Source organism: Manis javanica, chromosome 5 (genome assembly GCF_040802235.1).
Source record: "Manis javanica isolate MJ-LG chromosome 5, MJ_LKY, whole genome shotgun sequence".
NCBI lineage: Eukaryota > Metazoa > Chordata > Mammalia > Pholidota > Manidae > Manis > Manis javanica.
This window is the reverse complement of record NC_133160.1, coordinates 86,026,999-86,043,060: the sequence shown is the minus strand read 5'-3', so window position 1 is coordinate 86,043,060 and position 16,062 is coordinate 86,026,999. Positions and strand designations below refer to the sequence as shown.

Below are 16,062 nucleotides of genomic sequence, written 5' to 3'. Positions count from 1 at the left end.
CAGTTCACGAATATGGAGTCTGTGAATAATGAAGATTGACTGTATTTCATATTTTCATTCTACTCTAGGTCTTGAAGATATCAAGATGAATGGGTACATACCTTGTTAAATGAAATGTGTTAGGATTTGGGGGCTAAGGGATAAAAGATGGGTTTTTTTCCATTGTTGTCATCATAGAAAATTTTTGATGTAATAAAATGACTTAAAAGGAAAAATTAAAACTGACCTAATTTTATAAAATTTAATTAAGTAGTAATCTATTATGGATATAGAACTTCTGTGTGAAGTTCATCAATATGTTGTTCACTCTCATGCCTGATTTTTTTTTAACAAAGAGAAAAATGGGTAATATGTCAGGAATAAAAATTTAAAGTAAATAAAATTAGAAGCACATCAGATTCTTGATGTCAGATTCAGAAAGGCTATCCACAACAAGATTACACAAAACCATCAGCCATTTTCTTGTAATAATTTATGTTTACTCTTCTATCTTCTCTTCTAAGAGCCATTCCAGGGACGCTTATGAAGCCAAATTTATGGAATCTGACAGCCATAGTTTCTAGTTCCTCTTTTTTGTGTCTATTAGTTATGCGACTTAGAGCAAGTTAGTAAACTTTTATGAGCATACTATTTCCTCAATTATAAAAGGGGATAATGAAGGATATTCCAAATTGTAAAAATGAAAATAATGAGGGACATAAGTTTTTCTCAGTTGTAAACTGATATTGAGGATGAAATGAGATAGTATAAAAAACTGTTTAGCTGGAATTTAGCATACAATGATATTGTTTGCTTGGTTTCTTTATTTCCTCAGAGAGGCTGAGTATATTCTCTAAACACTTGCCTATTACACAAGATGGTTCTTTTGCCTTCAAAGGTGAACGTAATGTCATAAAAATGTGTAAGCCACAACTGTCTTCTGTCAGAACTCCTTAAATACAGCCCCATTCTTTGACATTAATGCTATGGAGAAAAGTGAGGCCAATCTGTCTTTTCCATAAATGCAGATAACCAGTTATCCTGCCTTCTACTTAAGATGTTTTATCTGATCAAATTCTATTGAAGTTGAAATCTTTTTTCCTCAGTAAAGGCAGTAGTCTTTCTATTACTTTACCATAGCAGGTAAGTTCTTTCAAATACAATTCATGCCTGTTTTCTGTCTAGGAAAGTTTCTCCCCTCAAGACAGTATTTCTTTGAATGAAATTCTTATTCCACTTACTCTGCTCTCCTCTTTAGGATCACTGGTTATCCAGAAACTGACTTTTCATTGTTTCTTCACCATATTCCTCTCTCTCTTCTCTTTAGCTCTTTTGTGTAATTTGCCTTTTTTTTTTAATTTAAGAAGTTTTCTTAAGTCATAATTAAGTTCTCCTGCAATAGCATTTGTTCTTCTTAACATTTCTAATGTGCTTGCTGTCATTTTTAAATCTATAATACCTCCCCTCCATGTAGGTCGTATGTCTGGAACTACATAGAACACATCTGTGAATCAGGAGATAAGCCAAAAAGTCTCTGGTCTTTTGAAGTAGTTGGGCAGTTACCACCCTCTAATGTGGATTGAGTACATACAAGTGGCTTAGCTGGGACAATGCTATGGTGCTATTTATTCTCAAAATAGTCCTATCCGATAGGATTGCTATGTGTATCTTAAAGATGAGAAAGCAAACACTCCAAAAGATTTGGTAACTTGACAAGGTCAGACAGCTAATTAATGCCTAAGCCAGACTTGAAATACCAAAACCTTTGTTCCTTCCATACTGTTTTATCTCATGGTGGTACACATTTCCCCTAGAAAAGTTCCCATTTAGTCTTTCAGTCATAATCTATTTTTTCTTCTTGTTGGCACTATACTCAAATTTCACTGGCTGTGCTCCAGGTCTACAGGGAGGAAACTGAAAATAAAGCATGTTAGAATAAACATTGTAGCAGCAAGAAGTTGCTTGCCAATAGCTGGAGAGTGAGAGAAAAACTATAAAAAGCAAACTAAATTTACTAATTCTAATAAAAATTAGAGTATACATTTCTGTACCCTCTGAGGACATTATTATAATGCTATATACATAATTGATATTCATAAATGTCTTGGATTCATTAGAGAAAGATTAAATGATATTCAAGTTTTTAAAAGAAGACAACCAACAAAGAAATGTCAAATTGTAGAAAATGTTTTCAGTTGTTTGTAATTGCAAAGAAATGGGAACATTCCAAATGATTATCAACAGGAAAATAGATCAATTATATTAGAGCTCTACAATAGAATACCTTGAGTAGTGAAAATAAAGTACCTCTTCATAGATCTACATGGACGAATATCACAGTAAAAAACACAATTGCCCCCTAAAATGTATGTGATATAATTCTATTTATCTAAAGCTTAGAAATATTCAAGAGTAAATAATATGGCATTAAGGATATATGAGGCAACACTAAAAAGAAAACCAGCAAAAATTCAGAATAGTGGTTGTCTCAGGTCAGGAAAAGGTGAGAGAAGCACAACTGGGTAGGGACATATATCTGGGACTTCAAAAGTATCAGTAATGTTCTATTTTTTAAGCTGAATATTGGATACCCAGTATTCATTTTATCATCAATATTATAATTGTATATGTATAAAATACATTTATATGCATGAAATATTTAATAACAAAAATTCAGAGCTCTGAAGAGGGTTATGTATCAGTTATCTAGAAATTTTTGTTACGAGAAATATTTCCAAAGATATCAAATAGATGATTCATTGTGTTATTATTACAAATGAAACATAAAAATAACCAACCGGCTATATCAGGGAACTCATTTAAAAACAGTATTTTTTTTATTTACCTAAAAATCTCCTTTATATTGAAGTGTTGGTTACTATTGTACATAAGACAGTTTTTATAAGATCAAATTTTTGAAATAGAAGTCAAATCCCCTAAATTATGATATGATTATGAAAATCCATCTTCTAAAATTTATGGGTTAATCAAGAACAAAATTACAGTAACAAAACATTGCCTTAAATTCTAGAGTGAATGTCACCCAATTCAGATAAATTACATGTTGATATTTAATGTTAATGTTAATGAGGGTGTTTTAGAAATTTGTGGAGGCATTTTGATAATGTAATTATCACTGAGCATCTGTATTTGACAATGTTATTCTATTATAAAATATTTATTTTGCCTCTCCTTTATGTTATAGCTAAGTGATTATTTTTACTTTGATGACATAGGTAAGCAAGCTATATGATATTTGAATTTCATTTCAGTGTAGTTGAGGAGAATGTGTTATAAAAGGAGTGTTAGAACTATTAGGAATGAGAAAAAAATAGTCTGTACCCACCTGGAATATATGGATGACTTTTTCTGAAAGGTTAAGATAAAGCCAGAAGTGTCCAAGAATATTTAAATTATATGAAGATTTAAGGAGCTTTATGTATTTCCCCATTCTGTTTGTATTTTAATTGCATTATAATCCATAATTAATAATCTAATGCAAATTGACATCCATGATTAAGGTGAAAAATCTATTAATTTTCATTTCTTGCTTATGAATAAAAGGATTCAGCTTCCCTCTGGTTAAAACTCTAGAAGGCACATATATGGTTCAGAAAGTTTTTAAATATTTTTCATTGAGAAATATTTTTCCATTCGAAATGATTTTTAATTTCATCCGTAACTTTAGGAGAAGATATTGCATTCTGTTTTGTTTTTAATTTGTTTTTAACAGGTAGTTTGCGCCCAGAGTACACTCTGATGCCTTGTTGGGTCCCTCTTTATATGCAAAATGCCTTACTTTTCCTAGAAACTAATCTCCTTAAAAGCTAATACCCAAATCAAACAATATACCCTTTTCAGTGCTGAATAAAAGTAGGTCAGGAAGGGATTAAAAGGCTGGCACTGCACTAAAGTGAAGCAATGAAAGTTTTACTCTCTAAGCTCTCCCTTGTTATGTGAGAATTTATAAATTACCAGTTAATTCAGACCCCTTCCTTCTGTCTTCTCTTCCATGCCTCTCAATACATAAGCCCTATTGTTCATATATGTATGAAACATTGTTTTCTTAGGAATTTTCCCATATAATCTGTTAGAAATTTTTTAAATATCAATCAGCATTGAGTCCAGTTTGCTTCATTTGTGTATTTAATCAATGAAGAAACTTAGGTTGATTTTGCATAATATTCACTTCCTCAGTTTCTGCTGCTATTCTTTTTCCACCTCTCCTTTTCCACTAAGTATCCGGTGGTCAGCACTATGCCCTATTCTTTGGGTTCTTAATAGGCTTCAGGCTACTGAAGTGTTTGATTCAATAAGCATATTTTGAAAATCTGCTAGGGACAAGGAGGTATAGAGTCAGTAGAGAGTTGAGTAAGATACAAGTTTGAAGTCTCACTAAGCATCCCTTAAAATACATTTTTAAAGTGATAACTGAAATACAAATGTAAATTCCATCCATTCATGAAAATAGCTGTGACTTAGGAGATGGTATTTGAACTTTTTGAAACTCTTTGATTCACATAGAGAATTTAAGTTAGAATGTATACCTTTTATATAGTTTTATATAAGCAGTTTTCAATATATGGAGATATTGTATACAAAGTACTTAGCGTGGAGCTGCCATGTAGGAGGATTCCTATAAATGGTTTTATTCCCAGTACTTTTGTTGTATTTGGCCTAGTTAACCATGTTCAGTATCTCCACATTACCTATTTTTTCTACTCTTAGCTTGTCAATCTTAAAAAGTTATCCTGGTCTCCATTACTTTGCCTATAAAATGACTGAATTAGACCATGAGTTCTAGAGTTTCTTCCACTTTTATAATTATATATATTTTTTGTTTAAGGAAGTAGGTCCTTCTAATAATCCTTACATGAGATTTTCTGAGTCAACTCCATATATATAACTATTTCATGCCATCTTCTCTCTTCAAATTTTCAGTACTTCCTCCCCTTCTCTCTTAATTTACTGATTAAAAATAAAAAACAATCAGAGATTCTATACACCTCCACCATCAAATATCAAATATGCCAACACACCGGCTTCTTCGTCCACATGCTGCAGTCCCCCTGCTGCATTCCCTTAAGCCCACGTCTTTCATTGTGCACTGGGGCTTATCTCTTCATGTCCACAGTGGTTTGTTTTGTTTCTTTTTCCCCAAGACCACACCCATCAGATAATAAAAATGCTAAGGCATCTTCTGTTTTTAAAAATTCTCTATTACCTTTCTTAGCCCTACAGCTACCACCCCATTTACCTGCTCCCCTTTAAAACAAAGTACCTTCAAAGTGTATGCTCTCATCTCCTCTTCATCCACTCTCTTCCCAATCTTTTGTTAAAAAACTACAAACCTCTTTTTAAAAAGTTGCACAAGCATATGATGAATACCCTTGTGGCCTTTATGTAGATTCGCCAATTTTTACTATTTTGCCTTATCTCTTTAATGCATTCATTTTTCCTGAACCATTTGAGAGTTCCTTGCAGACACTGTGACATTTCACTCCAAAATACTTCCTCATGTATCTCCTAAGAACAGGTAATTCTCCTATATAACCACAATCCAATAATTACACACAGGAAATATAACAGTAATACAATAATGTTGTCACATGTATTGATCATATTCAAATTCTCCCAATTGTTCAATAGTGCTGTTACTCTCTATTTTAATATCCAGTGTATAATCAAGGATTATATATCTCCTTTAAAATTTTTTTTTGCCTTTAGGACACTTACTTTTTTTTTAAAGAATCTAAGCCAATCAGTGTGCAGAATATCTTCAGTTCTGATTTATCTGTTTCCTCTGTTAGATGGAGGCTAAACTGTTTAAGTCTACAAGTCAAGCCCATACTTGACTCCTCTCTTCCTTTACCCAGTACATCTAGTTCATTAGCAAATCTGTTAGCTGTATTTTTTAAATATATACCAAACCTAATCATTTCTCACCTCTTGTATTGTTCTATCCTTTGTCTGAGCAACTATCATGTCTGATCTTGACCATCATGATTGTGTTCTAGTCAGACTCCCTGCTTCTGCCCTTGCTTGCCTATAGAAGCCTTTTTTTAAAAGATCAAATAATGTCACAAAATCCCTCTAATTCAAAATAAAATCCAAAATTCTTACATAGATTATAAAGCCTTGCATACTCTGGCCCCTGGTTACTTCTTTGATCTTTTCTTGTTTGATCTAGTCCTGTTTACTAACTTTATTCCTTATCCCCTTTGTCTAGAAAACTCTTCCCCCCAAATAATCCATATACCTCACTCCATCATGACTCTTTGTCACCCTTTGTTTAGTTTTCTTCTTAGCACCTGACATAGAGTATGTGTATTTGTTTTGTGTATACCATCTGTTTACCCTCACTGCAATGTGTGTTCCATGGCAGCAGGGACTGCTATATCCCCAGCCCTTAGAGCAGTGCTTAGCATATAGGCAGCCAATAAATATTTGTTAATTGGCTGTTGGAATTCCTCTTACACTCTTCTATCATAACAGAAAGAAAATGGGTTTCTTCCCACTTTCAGTGAAAGCTTTACTTTTTTAATTGCTCTTCTTTCCTCTTGAAACATTGTTTACAATGTTCCGCAGAATGCTTTAGCCAAGAAGTTATGTTTTTGTGGGTTGTATAAATTAATGGTTTATTTATAGTTCCACTGCTGCTGCTTAATAATTTCAATGTGTTTTTCCTCAACGTTTGGATAGAATTCCTTAAAAGACAACTAAGATTCTCATATGTTAACCTAATGTTTCTTTTATTATAAATGAAATTACATTTTACTAAATCATCCATTTATGAATTTTAAAGCCCATTAGTACAACAGTATTTATTTTAATGTCCTACATATTTCTCTAGGAAGTCTACCTGTTTTCTATTAGCTTAGGGAGAAAGTTCTAGCTTCTTTTACTAACTTGAAAGTAAAACTAATCACATGTTTCTAAGATTGGAGTAAACTAATGGAAATTGATGGAAAATTTTGACTAACCACCATCTCCTGGTGTCTTTTTTTCTATATGCTTGATTTTTCCATGAATGACACATGTGGAATTTAAATAATGGGAGAAAATATATGACTTCAAGTCTGATTTTAGCAGTTCATAGAAGTAACCAAGATATGAATCCCCATTTTAAAGAGTGAGGGAATTCCTGTGCCTGTTTTTGGGTATGTAGACATATAGGTGTTATTCATAAATGCTCTTCTGCTCCTATGTCTATATCCTGAACTTCAGATGATAGATCTTAAGGTTATTCACTAGAGAGGATATTTAGATATATATATTGTATATTTCACTGGCTATCTAAAATTAATTAAATTTTAAGCATTATCCTCAAGAGTCCTCCTAAGCAGTTAGCTGTTTCAGCATATAATTAAATAGCACATCTATTTTAACAATAAGGGAACAATACATATAACTCTTGTGTTCTCAGAATATTTCAAAGTTTACATTAAATATGTCATGTCAAACTAAGCCTCCCCAGCTGATGCTGTGTAAACAGACAAGCTTTCCCATCAAATGAAATCTCAGGTTACTAGATTACCATTTAACATAAATACTGTGAAACACATCATATTGAAAGGCAAACTGAGGATTATTTGAATGGTCTCAAAAAATAAAATTATTAAAATATCTTACTGTTGTTAATTTAAGCCTTTGCAAAAGAGGGAGAAGAATAAATGCCCAAACTATTTTCTTGAGTTAACTATTTTTGTAAGGCATTTCAGTTTGGTCTTGTGGGCAACTTGGAAGACATTATGATTTTTTTTTTTGTAACTAAATACTAAGGCAAAATAATGTTTACTTTGTGTGGTATAAGTAGCATTTGAATGAAATGAAAATATATGTGTCCAGTTAACTCTGGGATCTGGTATTCTGAAGTCAAAATATTTTATTCATCTTAAAAAAATAATAGCTGGAGTAAGAAGATTTCAAAGTTTCAATACTTCACTGTATCTACACTTTTCTATAAACAAAGCAGAAATCTTGATTTGGCAAATAATGTGACTAGTCTTTCTTCAACTTTTGTATTTCAACCCAGCATCTTGCCTAAATATTTTTTAGTTATTAGTTGTTTAAAGATGTTGTAGAATTAGATATGGGAGAGTGAGGATGCATGCTCGATTTAATCAGCGAATGCAGTTCTGTAACATGAAAGAGCTTCCCAATCTATTTTCATTTCTTTCTTCCTGTATAATAGGATTTTGCAACAATTGATTTCTCAAACTCCCCCTGTCAATTTTCTGTAAAATCAAAAAGGTTGGTATGGTCCCAAGGTGAGGAAATTGTCTCTTTCTGGAAAGAGTGACGCTTAAGTGTCAATTCATTAAACAGAGTGACTTATGAGGCCTCCAAATAGTGCCTTGTTGATATACTTCACAATGTTTGAGTTTAAAACTTAAACTGGTCCTTCCTACTGGTAAACCTGCTCTTGGAAACTTTATTTCGAGGGAAATTGAAATGAAATGCACTTTATGGCTGATTCTGAATAGTTAAATTTTTTTCTGTAAGATGTCATTACTATAGGGAAATTCCTTATTTGCCCATAAGAAAGTACCTCATTTCCTTGAACTCTGATGTATAAAAAGGCACCAGCAGTGAAATTCTGAAATCACAATGAATCAAAGTCATCTATTGAAGAAACAGCAGATCATATTGGAAAGAAGACTGAACCTGAAGTTAGAAATCCTTAACTGGAGTCCCAGCTTCACTACTTAACAGTTGTGTGTCTTTGAGCAGGCACTAAGATGGGGCAGTCTCTTGAGTGCTCAGTGTACTCATTTGTAAAATAAGGAAAATATCATCCACTCTAACAGCCAAAGAGTTTTGAGGTTAGATGATCTATCAAATATGTAAGTTCTTAATAAGTTGTAAAGATTCATATAAATAGGAAGTATTATCAATCATTTTAGAAGTTCTGATGAAAAATATATGGATTTTTATAAGTTATGGTTGTTACAATTTCATTAAAAAAATATATTTTACAGTAGGCCTCTAAAATACATTTTCTAAGCTCAAATGCAATTTTTTGTATTAATTAAACAAGACATAACATCATTGAGGACAGAAATGAAATATACATCTTTGTGTCCCTAACATTATCTATAACAATTCTATGTAGGTCAAGTTGGTTGTTTGATTCATTGGTCAAATGATTGATTGGAAAGATACTTGTGAGGTCATTATTCTTCAATTTAGAGAGGAGTACCTTGGCCTCTTTTAACATTTTGAATTCCTAGTTCATAAATATTGACTGCTCTAATAATCAGATTGAAAATACCATCATGTTGTTACACTATTGTTGATTTCATACAGTGCACTGTGGGATGTATGAACGCACTAGGGGTGGGAGAGACAGGGAAAGGGTATCAGATTATTAATATGCACTGTTGTAAAAATATTGTTACTGTGAGATCAATGTGACTAAGAGGATCAGTCATGCTAACCTGCAACTGGCTTTTAAAAATGTAAATTGAAAGTATTCTAAATGTTTAGTATTTCCAACAGGTCATCTCCGAAATTTAAAACAAAGTTACCCTAACCAAAAGTGTAATCTGCATGTTGCTGCTTAGTTTCATGGTCTCCTCAGGAGTTTCTTTAGGAATTTCATTCCTGCCCTTCTAACTTTTGACATAGTTTTTAATATCTGCTTTCTTATTCCCTCGCAAAAATTTTACAAAACTTTTCCATTCCCTACCTAAAACACTGTTTCATAGTTGACTTCTTTTACCATTTCAAAAATACAGGCATAGTATTGATATCTAATTTGTTTCCATACTTTGTATCTGCAAAAGTTAGCATACTGACTTGAAATGCAGTTTAACTGGAATGCATAATTGCAGAGAAAATTCATTCACTGAACTTTTATGGAGCATGTGTTCTGTACCTATCATCCTAAAACTCTTTCCATTCATTGGACCCAAAATTATGTAGTTCAAAGAAAAATCACTTGTATCTATTTCAGGGAGACAAGAAATTTCAGCTAATGGTTCTTTTCTGGTAATTATAAATAATTGTACCTAGGCATCATTTAATTTTTTATTGAGGTATAAATGACATACAACACTGTGATTCAATATTTGTATATATCACAAAATGACCACAATAAGTCTTCATTTAAAGAAGTCCCTGTAACACTTCTTGTAAAGCCTGTGTTTTGGTAATAAAGTACTTTAATTTTTGCTTGTCTGGGAACTCCATATCTGTCCTTCAGTTACGAGTGGTGATTTTGATGGGTAGAGTGTTCTTGGTTGTTAACTTTTTTCTTTTCAGCACTTTGAATATATCATGCCACTCCCTTCTGGCCTACAAAATTTCTGCTGAAAAATCATCTGATAGTCTTATGAGGCTTCCCTTATATGGAGCTAGTTCTTTTTCTCTTGCTGATTTTAAGATTCTCTTTTGCTTTTAAGATTCTCTTTTGATTTTAAGACTCTTAAGTGTCTTCAGCTGTTGACACTTTGATTATAATGTATCTTAGTGTGGGTCTCTTCAGGTTAATCTTATTTGGGACTCTGTGAGATTCCTGAATTTGGGTGTCTGTTTCCTTTACCAAGTTAGGAAAGTTTTCTGCCATTATTTCTTCAAATGAGTTTTCTGTTCCTTTCTCTCTGTCTTTTTATGGAACCCCTGTAATATGAATATTTGCACACTTGATGTTGTCCTAGAGGTCCCTTAAACTCTCTGCATTTTTTAAGTTCTCTTTTTCTTTTTGCTATTCCAATTGTGTGACTTTTAGTACCCTGTCTTTCAGATCACTGATCTATTCTTGTTATCTGCTGTTGATTCCATCTAGTGTATTTTTCATTTCAGTTATTGTATTCTTCAGCCCTAATTGGTTATTTTTTATATTTTCTATCTCTTTTTGAAGTTTGCACTGTGTTCATTCATTCTTCTCCCAAGTTTGGTGAGCATCTTTAAGTCCATTATTTTGAGCTTTTTATCTGGTAGGTTGCTTATCTCTATTTTATTTATTTCTTTTTCTGAGATTTTGTCTTATATTTTCATTTGGAACGTATTCCTGTCTCCTCATTTTGCCTAACTGTGTGTTTGTTTCTATGTATTAGGTTAGATTGGTTATGTCTCCCAGTCTTGAAGGAGTGGCTTAATGTAGAAGGTGTCCTTTGGTGCCCAGTACACAAACTCCTCTAGTCACCTGAGCCACGTACCCCAGGGATGTCCCCTGTGTTGGCTGTGTGCACTCTCCTGTTGTGGCTGGGCCAGAATTGGTTCAGACTAGCTGCTGTGCATAGCTATGCCCTGGCACAGCTGTCTATGGCAACTGGCCATGACCACAATGGGCACACTGGTAAGCAGGGCTGGTGCCTGGCCCATTTGCCTGTGAACTCTGGCTGTGACTGTTTCAGCCAGTCTAGTGTGCAGGGCTGACCGCCCCCCCATGGTGGGGGCTGCTTGTGGAGGGCCCCCAATGCCAGCCAAAACTGTCTCTTAGGAGTGGCAAGATGGAGGCCACTTGGGACAGGCTCTGGCCAGGGTGGTGGGTTGGTCAGGGTGAGTCCACAGGGCAATGCCAGGTGGGGTGAGCAATTCTAGTACAGTAAGTAGAGAGAATCAGAAATGGTTTCCCCCATCACCACTGGGCCAGCGAGGTAGAAGGGGAGTGAAAAAAAAATAGTGCCCACAAGTGCTCCTGTCTGTGGAGAACATTCCAATAGATCTTTGCCCCTCCATTACACACCCTAAAATTAGTCAGTGACTCTCTTTCACATGTAACCCAAGTGCTTTTCATACTGCTGCCTTTGTGCTGGATCTCAGGGTGAGTGAGATTGTACACTACCCTTTAAGGGCAGAGTCCTGGTTTCCTACTGCTCTCCAGCTCTCCTGCATGATGTAAGCCTCTGGCTGCCAAAGCCAGATGTTATGGGGCTTGTCTTCCCAGTGCAGGTCCTCCTGGGCTACAGAACACGATGCGGGGCCCAGACCCCTTGTTCCTCAAGGAGGGCCCCTACAGTTGTGACATCCTTGCTTGCAGGTCCCTGTGCTGGGGGATGGGTCCTGATTAGACTGTTTCTGCCCCTCCTGCCCATCTTAATAAGGCCTTTTCTTTATATCTTTAGTTGTATAAAAATCTGTTCTGCTAGTGTTCAGCTCATTCTCAGGGATAGTTGTTTTTTATGTAGTTGTAGTTTTGTTACATCCATGGGAAGAAGTGAGTTCAGGACCTTCTCACTTTGACATATTGATCCCTACAAAGAGTTTTATTAATAATCCTCTCTCATTTGAGGATATACTCTATCTTGAATAAAAATGATGTAGGATAGCATTATAAAAACATCTTTAGTATGTGATAATGTAAAAATAACTGTTTTCTATTCAAATAGAACTTGTCTCTAAGGCGCGCTAAGCACATTAAATATTAAAGCAAAACCTTGTTTTCTCTACAGCAGAGAGGCAAAATAACAAGCATGCTCTTTCCCATCTGGCCCTGCCTGTATTTTCAGATCTGTCTTATGTTCTACAATTTCATTGGCCCTCATTTTCAAGCACAAGTGAGCTATTTGCAGTTTTCCCCTAAATATGTCATTTTGTTCTTAGCATGCTCTCCCCAGCCCATTCTATCTGGCAAGTTTCTATTCCCCCTTAAGACTCAGCTGAAATGCCCAAGTCTCTGTAAAGCTCTCTTGATGTCTAAATTAGTCCTTTATCTTCAGTGCACATATCTTTGCACATAGTGAACACTCATACCTTATTTTTAGATATCCTCTTAACTCCTTAAGAACAGGGACTATGTCTTACTTTCATGGAGATGTGTCCTCAGTGTATAAACACATCCTAGGCATATAGTGACTAAGTGACTGAACCAAGTACAAAAAACACAGCTACCCTGGAGATGGAACCTGGCTTGTAAAACATGGTGAGTGACCATCAGGGAAAACATTCATTAAAATCTGTGCATGTCACCTTCCCTCTCACCTACCAAAGGTCCTATCAGTGTGACTCTGTCTGTTCAGTTGTGGTGTGCCTCCTCTTGAAGAGAACATCTCTACTACATCCATTTCTGTTGAGATTTACTCTTGCTCTCTTGATTTTACAGCTTTGCAAACAAAAAAGCATGTTTTTAAAATCTCTACACCATTAGTTTTAGACTTTTCTTTGTCTCTACATGTAATTACATTTTGAAAAAATTCACAGAATATGGTTGGTGTGCTACATATCAAAGTAATATTTTGAAAACAAGAAGACAATAAATAAATCTTTAGTAAAGAAGTCTAATGTGTATCCAGGCACCCAACTATTTTCCCTCTTACTAGTAAGTTATAACATTCAAGGTATTTTGTTGCTTCAGCCAAAGAAACAAGAAATGAAGAGCTGCAAAAACTTGAGCATAATTTGCTACAGTGAGCAGGGTTCTGGCTGCACATATATACATTTTCCATCCACATTTTTTTGTTAGTTTGCTTTATTTGATGCATTTAACTTGAGATGCATTAAAACGTTTGATTCTTGGGTCTCCTTTTCCATGATGACACCTAAAGAACCATTATTTTAAGTCAAGCTAAACTTAGATTATAGTTTTATGCTTGTAAATGTATAAATTCTTAAGTATAAGAATATTAGATATAAATAGAAACTGTGATTTGGTTTTTAAGTTAATACTGTTATCTCAAAATACTTCTTTCTTACTTTGTTCAATGTATTTGGGATCCTATTCATGTTTCTAGTAGCTTCAGAATATTTGTAAAATGGGAATGGGAAAGAGGAATGCTTTATTAGAGGCAGTTTTTCCATAAAGCGTCTGAGCATCATGCTACTATATTTTTAGCCCAATCTGTGAATATTATGTGGAGCTTAATCATATCTCAATTTAAACACAACCCTAAAAAGTACCTCTTGAGCCTTCAACCTTCATTTCACCATGAATTTTTTATATGCAAAGATGCAGTCTTAGCAAGAAAAACAGATCTGTATCAACATTTGTTTTTGAGACAGACCTAAGAAACTTAGGTAATTCTAAATGTCTAGCAGAAATATTGTAGAGAACTTGCTATTAGAGAGTCCATTAAATAAATTTCCATTATTGTATCCTTTTTCCTAATGGAAGATCATTCTCTTTGACTTTCTTTTATGAAAATCCTTTGGCTAAGAAATGTTAAGAAATCCACAAGAGCAAGACTTATTCCTTGCCTCCTCGTTGCTCCATTTAGTCACTGCATTTGTGACTCTAACTTCCCCAAGGGGCTCAAAACTACCTTTCCTTTTTTGCCTTCTGAGCCCCACTCCTCCTCCCCTTCCTTGTTCTTATTCTTCTTCCTCCAAATCAAAACTGCATTGCCATAAAAAAATAAGGTGGATTCACGAATGGATACATAGACAGATAGAAGTGTGATAAACCAAGTATAGTAAGTTGCTAATGGTAGAATGTGGGTGGAGGGTATAGAACCAGTCACTGTAAGATACTTTCAGCTTTGCTATGTGTTTTAAAATTGTGATAATAAAATCTTTTAGAGTTGATTATCCATAAAGGATGGGATGATGGGGACTTTCACATACTCTGTGTTTAAATGTTTTATTCGTATCATAAATATAATCAAACATTAATATTATTATTAGAGAAAAATGAAAATAATTATGTTTAAAGCTACACGAAACTTGTCTTCACAAATGAAGTCACCAGACTATTGTTTTAAATGCTCTTTATGTTGGCAATTCACACTGGGCCACCCTAAATAATTAAGAATGTGCGGAATGATTCAGCTGTGCGATGATGACTGCATCATTACAATGGGAAATTAGTTACCTAATGATGGTCTACATAGTAAAAGAAATACTATGCAGCCATTAAAACTTATAGAAGCAAATGTACTGACATAAAAATATTATATAAAACATAATATATGCTGCCTAGAAAATTAGGAATGCATGGTATGGCTGGAAGTACATATATATGAAATTATGTATTATGGATTCATGGAGATTCATATGTGATTATGGGTTATTTTATCCACATTAAATTTTTTTTTCTGAAATGCAAGTTTTCCATTGTATTTATTAGTAACATAAGGAAGAAGAAAAAGAGAAGAAAAAAAAATCCATGTTACGTTTCTGTGAAAATGGAGCAGGGAAATCTTTGTATCTGTAAATAATTTGTGATTAAGCCAAAATGATTTTTTGTTTTTTTCTTTTATGTGTATCACTGAAATCTGCTCTTACATTTCTTTAATCTTGTACTTATAAAAAGTTCATTTGAAATATGGAAAAACAAATAATTTCATTCATTTTTCTTAAGTTATTTTCATGGACTTGACTAGTGGCTTTTGAAAGGAAAATTCATTTGTTTTCATGCTTCTAGGCCCAAGGTATTTCATACTTAGAGATGCCTTATCTTTAATCTCTAATTGCATTAAATTAGTGTGTCTGACTCATATTGAAAGGAAGCTTCAAAGTAGAAATGGGAAAATCTAGTACTCTCTAAGTACAATAACCACTGCTACATCTCAGCGATTGCGATACCTATGTCCCAAGTGTCGTACCAGAAGAATTAAAGTTCAAGGATGTGACAGCTAAATAATAAAAGAAGTTTTTATTTATTATAGATCTCTTTTCTCCCAGGAGATTTTAGCAATGTGCTGAAATTAACTGATCTCCGCAATATGTCTCTGAGAGGGATAAAGGGAAGAGACTATTACTGTTAATTTTTATTCATCTAGTAAACATTTATTGAACACTTACTTTATAACTGTGAACTTAATGTTTCACTTACCATTTCCTCTCTAGAAGACATATTTCCATGGATTTTCTGCCAATGGCTACTAAAAGAGAAGTTAGACAGCAATAAAAGTGAAAATAAGCAAAAGTAGGGTTTATCTGAGTCCCAGTCCTCTCACAGAGGGTCTTACGGAATCTGCAATCCATTTATGCGCCCACCCCTTCCTGCATTATTCTGCAAGTGTCTCCTCAGCCCTGCACAGCACACGACAGCTTGTTTTCATCTCTTGTCTCTGCAGGCAGGATGTCCAGCGGTCGGGCTTTGAGGAAGCAGCAACAGTTAAACAATCTCGTCTATGTGGTGACAAGTCAGGCCAAACCTGGTGACAGAATCGTGGATTTCTGCAGTGGTGGGGTACCGCA

At 34.3% G+C, this 16,062-nt stretch overlaps 1 protein-coding gene across 2 annotated transcripts in view; it reads left to right on the top strand.

The window, feature by feature from the left end:
• GSTCD (glutathione S-transferase C-terminal domain containing) overlaps positions 1-16,062 on the top strand; it is a 136,039-nt gene that overhangs the window by 86,635 nt on the left and 33,342 nt on the right. For both annotated transcript variants that reach the window (XM_017666310.3, XM_017666311.3), the window contains exon 6: positions 15,939-16,054. In XM_017666310.3, the coding sequence (XP_017521799.3) occupies positions 15,939-16,054 (116 nt within the window). The remainder of the gene's footprint in view (positions 1-15,938; positions 16,055-16,062) is intronic.